Below are 13,682 nucleotides of genomic sequence, written 5' to 3' on the forward strand. Positions count from 1 at the left end.
AAATAAAACTGTAGATGACCATTTGTGGGGTATCTTTTATTTGTTCACACTGACAGTCATCAGATTAACTTGACGTTTTCTAGGTGGTGGAGGCAAATTAAGAGATTTTAACAACTCTGGTTTCATTGCTTTGGATTGAAATGGGGGCAGAGTGGCTGGAAGTCTATGTGGAAGAAAAGTGTATGGGGCTGTTAGTCAACAGCCAGCTGAACATGAGCCAACAGTGTGGCCAAGAAGGCCAGTGGCATCCTGGCTTTATATAAGAAATAGTGTAGTCAGCAGAACTAGGGAGGTGATAGTTGCTATTGACTTCAAGGTGGTGAGGCTGCACCTCAAGTACTACGATAACTGCCCAGGAAACTGGAGTTACCATTCCTGGAAGTGTAGAAAAGGGTAGATTTGGCACTGAGAAACATGGTTTAGTGGTCTGGTGCTTGTGGGTAGCTGTTGGACTAGATGATCTTGGAGGTCTTTTCCAACCTTAATGATTCTAAGATTCAATGAAACGTGTAACAATGGATCTATGCTCTTGTTCTTGGACAGAGCAAAATTAAGAAGCGTGCGTGGGTTCTTCATGAGTGTTTGGAAAGAGTTCCAGAAAATGTGGATGCTGCTAAGAAGTTGCTTCAGTATGGCTTGAAAGGCACAGACCTGGAAGCTCTTGTGGCCATAGGAAAAGGAGAAGATGGTGGCAGGTTTGGCAAGAGTGTTACATTTTCTTTTTATTTATTTATTTTTGTTTAAATCAACTAATAAAGTAATGAAATGTAATATAATATATAAATAATGAAAATATTGATAAGCTAATGAAGAACGTAAGAAGAGTTGTAGTGCTGTGAAACAGAGTACTTAAAGATGCCTACAAGCTGCCTGTTTACATTTTACAAAGTGCTTTTGTACTGATCTTTCTGTTTTCTCTGCATGTCTATATTTTGCGTCGTGGAGAACTTACAATGTCATGATTTTTCTTTTAGGTTCTGTTTCTTCTGCCTCTCCTGATAGCTGCTGCTGCTCCTACAAGGATATTTTATTGTATTTATCTTAGTTGTAGCGATGTTTTGTTACTCATTTGAGGAGGGGAGCAGAGCAAAATACAGGGGGTCAGAAATACATGCACAGACGGTCATCATTCAGTTCCTGGTGGTGGAGTAGGATGTTCTTTCTTTATCCAGTCATCTATTACAATTGTATGCTATAGAAATGCTGCCAATTCCTCTGCTACCTGTGGAATTTAGAAATATTTAACAGTCAACATTGTTTTTATTTTTTTTAAGGAGGGTAGGGAGGAGGTGATGCCTTTTGTTGACTTGTGCTGCGTGTCCGCTCCTTATTGCAGAGAATTCAATAGCATAATTTTCTATGGAAGTTGAGATTTTTATTTAAGACTTCAATAGAAAACTCTGTTAACATATTCAATAGTTATTTCTTGCATCTTTTGGTTGTTTTGATCAGCATTGAGTTGGTGGTTGTTTTTGTCCTCCAGGTTTATCTTACCAGGGGAAGCAGACGTTGGTATTCCCTATGAAAACTTCTTGTCACCAGATGAAGAAACAGATGCTAAAAAAGAAAAAGAGGCCAGGAAGCATCAAGAACTGCTATTATCATTAAACTTCTCAAAGTAAATGCAACATTAACTATGTTTTATTCAGAATTACAAGATTATTATAATTACAGAGTTATAAGAGTGTAGTTACTTTCATGTATGTTATTCCTAATAGAAAAGTGGTGGAGATTTTAAATTGGTATTGTATTATGTCCAAGTTCTCAGCTTATTAATTTCTCAAGATATTTTAGTTGTTCAAATATGTAATTATTGTCTTCATTTGCATATGATGCAACGTCAGTTGTAAATGTGAAAGCATCTGTTTTGGAAACAGGCTAACACTGGAACAAAAAGAACTGTGCAGGAGCAGACTGAAGTTGTTAACTTATCTTGATCGCCTTGAAACTTACGAGGTGAGAAACTTGATAATGGCTTAAGCTCTTTTCAAGTTCCCATTAGATAGGTAGTCCTGTAACTTTTTTTTTTTTTGTCACATCATCATATTTTTTGTTATATGTTGTAGTATTAATGTTTATAGTCTCCTTGAAATATAGCAGTCTCTCACTTGAGAAATGTGAGCTGCTTTCTGTTCAAGCTACTATATTTTCCCTGCTTCAAGGTTGCAGATGGCTAGCTTTTAACTCTGAGAGGCATAGCTGGGCAGAAGCCTGCTTTGAACATACGGTGGCCATTTGCCAGCAAAGCAACATATTTTCCCCTTTTTCAGGAATAGTTGTGTATAGTTGAAAGTGTATTCAGAGGATTTGGCATTTGCACACGAGTGTGTCATTAAAGTGTCGGGAAATCTGATGGATCTTGAATAAAAGAACAATTTTGAGCATAAGAAATAATATACAAAAACATGAGATGTAGAATGTGGTGTAGGATCACTTGCTTTGAAACTACGTCAGTGAGTCTAAATAAGAAGTCAGTCTAATTCAGATTCTCTATCAGATCTCTTTTTTTGAGTTACAGCAATGAAACTTCTTGAAATGGGAATCTGTATTTTTTCTTTTTTTTTAATTCAACCTTGCAGTTGGTAGTACATAGTTTGATTTTTACTACATTCCCTTGTAACTAATGTTGTATAAACTTTAATTAGAATAGAGAATTGTCTTAGCTTGTCAATCGCAAATATATCTTCTTCCATACTGGGATGAATTAAACCAACAATAAAGTAGTCAAAAACAAACAAACAAACAAAAAAGCCTCCACCATGTTTTTTCCATGTGTAATTTATGTTTATCCATGGTATGAAGCATATGGTTTTGGATGCTGTTGTGAATCTTGTATAAAATCTGGTCTGTAATTTTTTTTAAATTTTATTTTATTTTTTTGTAGGAAATCCTTGGTGGTCCTCATTCAGCTGAACAGCACTATGATGGTGAATTCTTCAAGAAGTTCAGAAATCAAAATATTGTGCTTTCAGCAAGAACTTATGCTCGGGTATTAGTGTTTTGTTAATTTTTTTCATTATTGCTGCCTTTGCTTAGGTGTGTTTTTGTTCTGTTGAACATAGTTGAATCCCAGTGGAAGTTTAAGTGGAAGATGTATTTGTTTGATTGTAAATAAGTAAATGCAGGGACCTTGAACATATTTTCTTTATTGCTGAAGAAAATTTTGAGGTTAAGTGTTTGTTACAGGACCTAAATTGGCATTACTTTCAGTGTTCCCATCTATATCAGTTTTGTGCAGTGTTTGCTTTTTGTCTTTAGGAAAGCAATGTTAGAGCCCTGGAAATCTTGTTTACGTTCCATGGATCGGCTTTACTTCCACACAGACAGGCGATTCTCTCCAATTTTCCAGAGACTACTTCACCACATGAATATGCTTTCTTGCTGCCTGAGGCTAGGTGAGAATGCATTAGTGGATATTAACTTTTGTTGTTGTTGTTTTTAGTTTTGTGTTCATTTCCTGAACAAATCCTCATTTGCTGTTTTACTTTGTGCCATTTGTAAAAGCGTTTTGTCTTTCTGGATTGTCTAATGGGAAGTAAGGAATTTATATGCTCTTGTCTCCATTACCTGTAAGCATGGACTCTTGACCTGCAGCTTCAGACCCAAATTTTCACTGGTGTGCATAGAAGTCTGTAAGTGTGTTTTAAGAACAGGCAAAATTAAGAGTCAAAAATATAAGTGTTCTGTTTTTTTCCTGGATGGAATGTAAATATTGTATTGTTCTGAATTTGTTTTTAAATACCATTTAATCCTTAAGCAGTCAATAACTTCAAACTAATGATTTTTCTTGTCACAGACTCTTAACTCTCACAAAGGAAGAATTAGGAAAGGGCTTAAATCCCAACTTTCCTTTGAGTATAAAATGTAGTTAACTGTCAATCTCCTGTTGACTATTAATATAAACCTTCACAGGAGAGTCTTGAGCACCATACTACTGTTCTCAGTCTTATTTAAAAGAAATTTTTGCTTCTTGGTTGTTTCTTTCAAATGCTTCAATTGCAGAATTAGTTTTGAAGTATGTTAATCTGGTAGTGAAGATGTGAAGTTAAGGTTTAAGAGCTTCTGTCTGCTGCTGAAAAATGGAAGTATATAGTTTGAATCTTTTTCTTTGGCAGAATGGAGAGACCTTCCCTGTGCTGTGATCAGTAGATATGTACAAGTTCATGCTTTTCTGCAAGTTTCAGAGTAGATGATACCATATCTTTGGAATGTTTGTCTCTGGACAATTGTGAAATGTGACCAAGGGCAAATAGGATGTGCGTGGAAAATACATAAAATTGTATTGAGCAATCTGATCTAACGTCTTTGTGAAATTGTAATCGCTGTTTTGAAACTGATTATTAACACAGTATCAGTAACTACATCTTTTTATTCATGTAATACAATGGAGCATCTAGTAATGAAAATATCTGTCAGTGAGTATAATTTACTACGACTTTATTTCTTATTAGTTTTACAAAGTGTCTTTTGAAAAGCGATCAGTTTTTTCTTGCAGATAATGTCAGCTTCTGAGAATTTTCAGTTCAGGTGAATGAAAATTAATTTGTGTGAATCAAAGAGAGTTTGAGTTCTTGGTCATTTTAGTATGAGTTTATTGGGTCTTCTTATTTCTTCCATTTATTTATTTATTTTTTTAAGTGGGAAATTAGTATAAACAGAATGACTGCTTATCTATAGACATGTATTTGTTATGATTTCCAATTGAGAAGAGTGTGTTATTTAGCTTTACTGTTCTAAAGTATGCAGATACAGTTTGACTTAAATGAACTGATTGAACTAATTTGTGTTACTATTTATTGAACTATTTCATTCCTAGTTAGTATTAAAAACTTTCAAGTGTTGACTGTAATAAACACCTGAACAAAAGGAAAACATTGTGAAATGGAAGAAGAGGAAAAATTAAGTTCTGCTGATAGTTGCCCATATCTTCTGTGGTTTTCGAGCACTTCAATAGATTCAAGGATGGAGTTCTCTGAGGTGACTCCAGTCCTTTTGGAAATTTACTGCTTTGCTCCATGTTCCTCTAGTTAGTTACTGCCATTTCTATGGGAATTTGGATGAGGAAGAGCTTGAGATTAAATAGAAGGTCTTGTCATGCTTGTGTGGAACAGGGGAAGTGGGAAAAATAGACACCTCCAACTGTTGTTAAGTAAAAAGCACTGGTACACAATTATTTGCTGTAAAGCACCGCCAACATGAATGCACATAGAGTCCTGCATCTGAAAAATGTCAATACCTGGGAAAAATGTTTTTGTAAAGGTTGCATCATTACTGTCATTTCATTTTGTCTCAAGCTAGAGACAATGAACTTAAATCAAGTGATGCCTCTTTTGTTAGTGCATGTTATATGCAGTCTTAAACAGTAGTTTTTCCTGTTACTAGCACATTGTCTACATTAGGATGGCACTTGGAGTCTGGTGTCCCAAAAACTTTGAGGCACAAAAATTGATGTATTGAAGAAGAAAAAAAGTAGTAGATAATGGTATTTACTTATGCATTTTTGCAGAATTTTGATCATAATGTATTCTTACTCCTTCCATTTGTCATAATTATTTGTCAGCTTCTTTTATAGTGATGATTCCTGAGTCTGTTCTGGGTCATTGGCATTTATTCCTGCTCCTTCTCAAAGGTGCATTAGGTACATGGTCTATATCTTTTAAGACAACTAGAGTGAACATCATAGAAGTTTAGGTATTCAGAGGAGTTGATCTCTCTTTTAAAAATGACAATTAACATTCCTAGTTTATTTTATTATTCCTAGTTAAGATTGTTTCCCTCAGGTTTTTAAAGATGATCTCAGAGGAAAATAATGCTTTACCACCATTCTAAGTACATAACCAATCTTCTTCCTTTTCTTTTAATTTCCTGACATTTAACTTTTATATTGCAGCATTACAGCTCACCCTTTAAACACAGAATTTGGGAAGTTCAAGTCTGAGGTTTCCTCATCATCTGTAACTTTGTATATCACAGCAGTAGGGAAAAACCTTCGCTTCAAAACAGTGACTTCTGTATACTTCTGTTTTTTTTTTCCCTTTAACTTCTTTTTAAGTACTGGTTTTCAGTCATGACTTCTGCATTTCTTATATATATGCATTGCTCCACACTTGGGAAAAGAAAAAAGCACGCAACAGTTCTGAATTAGAGAGTCAGTGTAATTGATATTAATTACAAGTATGAGTTTAAAAATCACTAATCTAATCTTCAACTGAAAATTAGAAAAGCAAGTTTTGAGGGGAAGATTACATTTTCATGACTCCACATGTTCATGCTTCTCTCTGCATTGATTTCTAGTAGGAAAAGAGAAGATTCTTGTGGTGTATGTAAAAGGTAGATTGGAGGAAAAGAAGTTCTTAAAACTGGCCTTTGTGGGGATCTGGGCAGCTGCAGGATTGGCTGAATTTGGCCAAAGGGATGCTGCAGAAGGTGAGCTGGTTGAAGTATTGTGATATTACTCTTGAGAAGATTTTGAGGATGCAAGAGAGAATTTGAAGCTATGAAGAGGCCATGGAGAACATTTGACAAGAACTGTTGACAAGGAAGGTGGGAAGTTTGTGAGGAACTGCTATACCTGAGCAGAGCTGCCGTTCAGAGTGACCTGAACAGCCTGAAGGAAATGCAGAGTTCTGTTCCTGTGAGTGAAGAAACTTTTGGAACAGTGAAAGCTGGAGACTGACAGGAGAGAAGCTCTGCTGAAAAGGACCAGGAGGTCCTGGTGAGCACAAGCAAGTCATGAGCCAGCAGCATGTCCTGGAAGCTAAGGCCAGCAGCAACCTGGCCTGCATTAATAGGAGCATACCCAGAAGATGGAGCAGGCACTGTGCTCACTCAGCTGCATCTAGGATATGGGACAGCTAGGAAGTATTTTGATGAAGCATTGTGAGGTTAGCAGACGATCATCAAGATGTCTAGAGATCAGAGCATTTTTAAAAGGCTGAGGGGACTGGGTGTTTTCATTGAGGAGAAGGTTTTGGGAGTACCCAGCAGCAATTTTCTCAAATCTTTCTGTAGAGCATGAGCTGAACTGCAATTCTGTTGTTTGCTGTGTTAACTTGTTTTTCTTTCTGCAGTGTTTATGCCTAGCTTATCTTGTCTTTGTTTACCATGTCAGTCTACTGCATGCGTGTCTCTGAATTGCACCTTGGCTTGCCTTCTGTGTTATTTTCTGAAATTATTTTGCTGATCTGGACTTGCTTGTAGTTTTTATATGTAATTAAGTACAAAATTTCTTCCACAAACGTTCATTACACTTTTATAAGTGTACTTTTTTTAAATAAATGTACATTTTTTTATAAATGTATTTTCACAGTGTGGTGGCAAGACTGGGAGCTTGTCAATGTCTTTAAGGTAGCCCATTTAGATTTTGTGAAAGCTGTTGCCTTACAAATTCATTATATACATAAAGAAAAAAAGCACAGCAGTCTCCTAAAATGTGACTGAATAGTGTTGATTGGCATTTCTGTTGTGTAGGTTATTCTGTCCAGCTAATTTAAATGTAAAAAATTTCTTTCCAGGTTACAAGAAAATAACTATATCATTAAAAAGTAGTTTGATTTGTTTATGCAGAATCAGAAAGTAGATTTTTCTCCGGTTGCTGAGTTGATTTGAAAGGCCTGTCATTGAAGTGTGCTCAGCAGGAGTTCTGAAACACAGTCAACTATGGTAGCCAAAAGCTGCTGAGATACCTTTTTCACTATTCAGTGTGGCTCAGTTCTCCAAAAATGGTTCTTTTGGCAGTTTATTTTGGGCACCAGCTGTACTCCACTGCTGGTGAATTTCACGTCTTACAGCCATTTATGGGAAATGAATCTCTCCTTTCCACTTCTTTAAAATGTGTCATATGGTAAATGTAATAATTGGAAACCTTAAATATACGTATTTAGTTCTATAGTTGCTGTTACTAAATTTGTTACTGAACTAACCCAGATTTTCATGTAGTATGGAAAGTGCAGGTGCGTATGTCATGTCTGTGCCTGGGATGTGTTCCTAATGGCATTTCATCCTCAGTTATAGAATTGTAACATCATAAAACTGTTTCAGAGACATAAGGACCGCAGAGCAACAGAAACAAAAATTGATTTTCTCTTTGCATCGTGGCATGCATCAGGTCCAGTAGCTGCCATCAGATGAGGGAAGGTATTCTGCTATGCTCTGTGCTGTGCGACCTCAGTGCCAGCACTGGGTGCAGGTTTGGGCGCTGTGGTTTAAGGACGTCAAGCTATTTGAGAGCATCCTTTTTTTTTTCTTCTTTTTTTTTTCCTCTGGATTATGAGCAATGGTTTAAAAAAAATAACAATAATTAAAAAAAAAAAAAAAAGAAAAAAAGAAAAAGGAAGGCTCCTGTTCAATCTGGGGAAAAGGAGGCTGAAGGGAGGCCTTATTGCTCTCTTCCTATATCTGAACGGTGCTTGCAGAGAAAGCGAGACTGGTTTCTTCTCACTGGTGACAGGTGACAGGATGAGGGGAAATAGCCTCAAGTTGCATCAGGGTAAGTTTAGGTTGGATATCAGGAAAAACTTCTTTACAGATAGGGTTGTTAAGCACTGGAATAGGCTCCCCAGGGAGGTGGTTGAGTCACCATCTCTGTATGTGTTTAAAAACCGTTTGGATGTGGTGCTCAGGGATTTGATTTAGTGGAGGGTTGTTGGAGTTAGGGTAGTATGGCTGGGTTGTGGTTGGACTCGATGATCCTCAAGGTCTTTTCCAACGTAAGCGATTCTATGATTCTGTGATTCTACTCCCCATGTATTTTTAGGAAAATAAAAAACATGTTTTTCAGTAAAAAGGTACTGTTCCCAAGTGTGTTGGAGTGAGTTGCCTTTTGGTTCCAAGTCTGAATTTAGTTTGCACAAATTTTACAGTTTTTTTTTTTTTTTTAAATACTAGATGTCTCTGAGACAGGCTTGCTGATTGAAATCCTTGAGAAAACAAGCAAACAAACAAACAACCCTCAAAATTGCCATTGATAATAGAAAGCATTGGACTCTAACCTTAAAAACTAAATTAGACATTCGTCTATTGAGATCCTGTCCTTGGAGAGAAAAATAATCTGTAAGTTTGAATAAATGCAGTTGATAGGATACAGGATGCAATAGCACGGACCTCTTTTGTCAAAGCAAAATGCAAACAATAGAGTGGAAAGAGCAATACAGGAGAAGTCAGCTCATTTTTGAGGAAGTAGAGTTGAATACCTCTGTAATCTGTCAGTTTACTGACTTCCAATCATACTTATTCTACTGTTGAAAAGGAAATAGAGAAGAGGAAAGAATAGGGGAAGCAGTGGCTCAGAAGAGAAAAAACAACCAAAATAATAATCCACGAAACCAACCAGACAAAATCCCAGATAATATTTGAATGCAGTTAGTTATGGAACATGTGATGGTTTCTTTTAATTGGAAAAGAGAGGCACTTGCCTTAGTGACTACAGTGTTCAATTCCAATACCTGGAATTTTGGATGAGTGCACACTGCTGATTCGCTCTACATTAAGTACTGTCTCTGACCTCTGGAATTTCAGTTTCTAGAGCAAAGGTGTGAGGATGCATAGCACAAGCTGAGAGAATGGATGATGGATGCAATAAAATAAGCTCAGTGTTCCACATTCAGCAAACTACTTGTGCATGCTGAATTCGCTTCCGAACCTGTCAGATTTATGTATGCTGTGCAGTCGTTCTGACATGTTCCAGTGGTGCTGAGTTTGCTGTGTATGTGCTGCAAACAGAGTAATGGTAGAAAAATGGAAACCCTGCTTCATAGCATACTCTTGTTCACTTCCCCAGCCCTTCCTTCTCACTTTCGTTTGCACTGAATGCTTTTGAGTTTTCAGGATGTATTTTAATTCCCAAAATCTTTCTCAGCTTGCTCTTTTTCAATGATAGCAGCTGTTTTTTTTTTTTTTTTTTTTTTTTTTTTTTTTTGAGTTTTATAGCTGTTTCTGATGGTGACTCCAGTTACTGATACAAAATTTGGGGGGGGAAACAGATTGTGCTAAAATTTAGCTATCATTAAGGGGAAAAATACCAAATTTGTGATAAACGTTGTGATAAATATAGCTCTAAGTGTTTTTTGCCTCTTTACTACTGGGATTTCCTATTGTTTATTGGTGTCAGGGCTGCTTTATTCCAATGCTTGTGTTTAAACTGAAATACAAAGAGATTTTCTAAACCTTTTAGAATGATGAAAGTAAGGACAGATAGGGGCCGGGATGGAGTTGTGAAGTTTTTAGCATTGTTGAGGTGGTGAATGAAGTAAGCAGTTCATTTGTGGGTCAGTGTATTGCGAACTACACTTGGAAAGAGATTTGTCTGTGTTAAAACTGACTTTTTATAAGTACTTGATTCTTCAAGAATATGATATTTAGCATCTATGTAGATGGTTGTTTTCTTTTGAAATGTCAGTTTTCTTATGCATTTAGAACATGATGATTACTATTCCTCTGCTGTGAGAAGGGAAAGAAGGATGAAACGATGCTTCCATTCAAGGTTGCACAGCAATCACTGTCACATGAATCAAAAATTTTTCTCTTCACATTTCCGTGGTGAGATCCACTAATAAACTTCTATGAAAAGCTTAGGAAGTTACATAATCTAACTTCAGAAACTCACATCTGTGGGCATCTGTAGTTTCATTCATGCAGAAGCTTCTGCTGAAAAATGAGATTGTTCTTGGTAGAAAGCAAATGATCAGCAGCAGATGTAAAAAGGAGAGGAAAAAAAATGGTAGGTGCAGGCAAGCACCTCGCCCTGTATACCTGAGCTTTATAAAGAATCTGTAATGTACAGCTCAAATATCCCTGAACTAGCTAGTTTTTTTACACTTGTAATAGACTTTTATGACGCTTCTTTCTGAGACTTTGCATTTTTGAACACAAGTACTTTTTTTGTGTTTGTTAGGAGTTTACATGTAGATGATTAAATCTAGTATCTGTACAGGGAGTAAAAACAATGAATTGTCATCTTCTATTTAAGTGGCATGAAAAAGTGAACAACTTCATAAAAATCTTTTGTACATGGCTTGTCAATCTGCTCAAGCTTTCACAAAAGCTTTTCTCCTTTTTTTTTGTCACATCCTTTTCAGTAGGTTTGGCAGAAGGGTGTTTAGTGTCTCATTACTTCTTCACTTGGTGGATTTTGGAGGTGAGGAGAAGGGAAATGGAGGAACTGTCAAACAAAGAATAGTAATGGAGTGAGTTATTCCTCAGCAAGCTACTTTTTTTTAATTATTATTTCAAAAGCAATGAGAGTTAGCTGAAATTAGAAGCCAGTGTTTGACTTTGGAGAAGTTATTTTGGTGGAAGACAGTATTTAAACTGTTACTCAGAAAGGATTCTGTCTGAAAATGTATTTAAAAAAAAACTGTTTGAAACAGTTAAATTTTAAAGGTAAACCCAAGGCATTTTGTGTTAGAGGAATAGGGAAGAAATTTCTTTTAGAAGTTTTAGATGGGGAGAGGCAGTTACAGCGTGTTTGTTGAAATGAGTTGGTGAGAAGAGTAGGTGATTGCATCAGCCAGTAAAAGAAGCTTTTTTCCAGTAACTTCTTGTTTCATGCTGGGTAGATAATTATTGCCTGCATATAGAAAAATAACTGCTGAGTCTACAAGCTGTTAAGTATGTTAAAGAGTAATGGAAGGAAAGAAACACACTAACATTTGGGTCCGTTAGAAAACTTTGCAAGCTGTGCAAACTTTGTTTCTAAGCCTCTTGTACTAATTATGCTGTTAAAAATTATTTTCTTGACTGGAATTTTAATTGCAGGATGTAATTTTGTCATGTCTATGGCAAATATGCAGAATACGGCTACTTAATTAAGAACTCATTCAATGTGATACAGAACAGGCTTGGATTGATATATCCATTTTTATTCTTTCTTCACGTCTCATATTGACGGATAGCAGCGTGCCTAGCCCTTAAAAGCAAAAAAGTGTGAAAGTCTTGGGAAGTCTTGGTTCCTTGTCTTTCAGATTCAGTATTTGTGCATGGTTTTAAATTTGTGTTGTACATTCCTTCTGTCCTTTTATCTAATGATTTTCTGTATTAATTACAGCATTAGTATGTACAGCAAAGTTGGGAAAAAAATATGTCTATAGTTGAAATCAGAGGTGCTGTTCCAAAATCTCCTTTTACTCTTGTTTTCTAGTAGTTGTGCTGTTTGTGATCTGAATTCTGAGATTGTCAATGGCTATAGGAGTAGCTGATATTGGACTTCAGAATTTTGCAGATATTTGAGACAACTTATATATGCAACACTTCCCTGTTCTCTGCTGTCTCTTTTCTGTGTTTTGTCCAAACCAGAATTGAATGTGGATGTTACTGTATGCGAAACATAAGAATTTGCTGTTTTTCATTTTCTTAACTCCTGTCTGTTCGCTTTTTGCAGCCTGCAAGCCTTTTTCCACGAATTTAGTGCTGTGTCTAGTGCATATTTCTTGTGGATGGTTGGAATTATTACAGATAAGACGCAGGGTATTACGTCACTGTGTAGTGTAAAAAAAAAAAAAAAAAAAAAAAAAAAAAAAAAAGAATGCATGACCTTGGAGAAATGTTTGTGTGTACAAGGGAGGACAGTTCTGTGCTTTGTTTTGTATTTATGTGTGTATGTATGCATTTTGTGACTGTTGCTAAATGAGATGAAGTTACTGATTTATAGTTTTGTTTGGCTCCAACATTGTGAAATTGATTTGTTTATTGGAGAAGTGTTTCTTTTTAAGCTACTGTGTTACAGTTCTGCACTTTGAGGGATAAGAATACTGCATCAGTTAACTTGTGAATAGTGATTGTCCATGCTGTATTATTGTCACTGTTTATGGGGTCAGGAGAAAATGAATGAGACTTAAATCTCATTATTCCAATGCTCTGCAGCTTTAATGTCTTTATTTACTATGTAGATTCTTTCTTATCTCTACAAGTAGTAGAGCCTAAAAGGCTCTGCTTTTTCTCCCTCGTTTATGTTCTGTATATCTTGGTATGGTTTTCCTGATTTTCACGCTGCCTGAACAAGTAGCCTACAATCACAGGTCATAACGAGGCATTCTGGTAACAGCACGTGTTCTTCTTAATTTGTATCTCAAAGATTCTTTTTCGTTTAACATTTAGGAATATACATTTCCGTGTATATGTTTGCAGACAGAGATTGTGTTAAATCGAATTGAGAAGATTAGTACAGCAGAACATTGCTTGTTTCAGTTCAGTACAAGAATTATGATAGAATTAGAAGGGTTTTTTTTTTTAACAGATTTTTGCTAATTTCAGACCTTTGTGCTAGCATATAAAATCAGGATACTTACTGTGAAGCGGTAAAGGTTCTGAAAGTGTGTAGCAGTTTTATTTGATAATTTTTTAAGACATAATCAGTAAGAAAATGTTTGAGTTTTTTTTTCTTTTTTTTTAATGCATCGTAAATGGCTTAGGTAGGATATGTTTTTGTACAGATAGAATCCTATGGGCAAAATCACACTTGTGTATCTAGTTTAATTCATCAGAATTTTTTTTAAACAATATTGACATGAAAATTCTATTTTTTCTCCTACCAGTTATGAGCAAGGAACACTGAAAATTATTCCTTGGAATGAGCAGAAACATCGTGAAGAAGACTGGTGTGAAAAAGCAGACTGCAGGTGAGTTTAAATAAATGAAACAAAGAAGTTTTGTGATATTAAGATAACGTTTATTTACTAATTCTTAAA

General features: G+C 35.9%; 1 protein-coding gene across 3 annotated transcripts in view; it reads left to right on the top strand.

The window, feature by feature from the left end:
- The window catches only part of NBAS (NBAS subunit of NRZ tethering complex), a 156,941-nt gene that overhangs the window by 28,157 nt on the left and 115,102 nt on the right, over window positions 1-13,682 (top strand). For all 3 annotated transcript variants that reach the window (XM_052703407.1, XM_052703229.1, XM_052703322.1), the window contains exons 17-22: window positions 544-695; window positions 1,484-1,618; window positions 1,878-1,956; window positions 2,885-2,989; window positions 3,259-3,395; window positions 13,530-13,613. In XM_052703407.1, coding sequence (XP_052559367.1) covers window positions 544-695; window positions 1,484-1,618; window positions 1,878-1,956; window positions 2,885-2,989; window positions 3,259-3,395; window positions 13,530-13,613 — 692 coding nt within the window. The remainder of the gene's footprint in view (window positions 1-543; window positions 696-1,483; window positions 1,619-1,877; window positions 1,957-2,884; window positions 2,990-3,258; window positions 3,396-13,529; window positions 13,614-13,682) is intronic.

This window comes from Tympanuchus pallidicinctus, unplaced genomic scaffold (genome assembly GCF_026119805.1).
Source record: "Tympanuchus pallidicinctus isolate F22 unplaced genomic scaffold, pur_lepc_1.0 scaffold1, whole genome shotgun sequence".
NCBI lineage: Eukaryota > Metazoa > Chordata > Aves > Galliformes > Phasianidae > Tympanuchus > Tympanuchus pallidicinctus.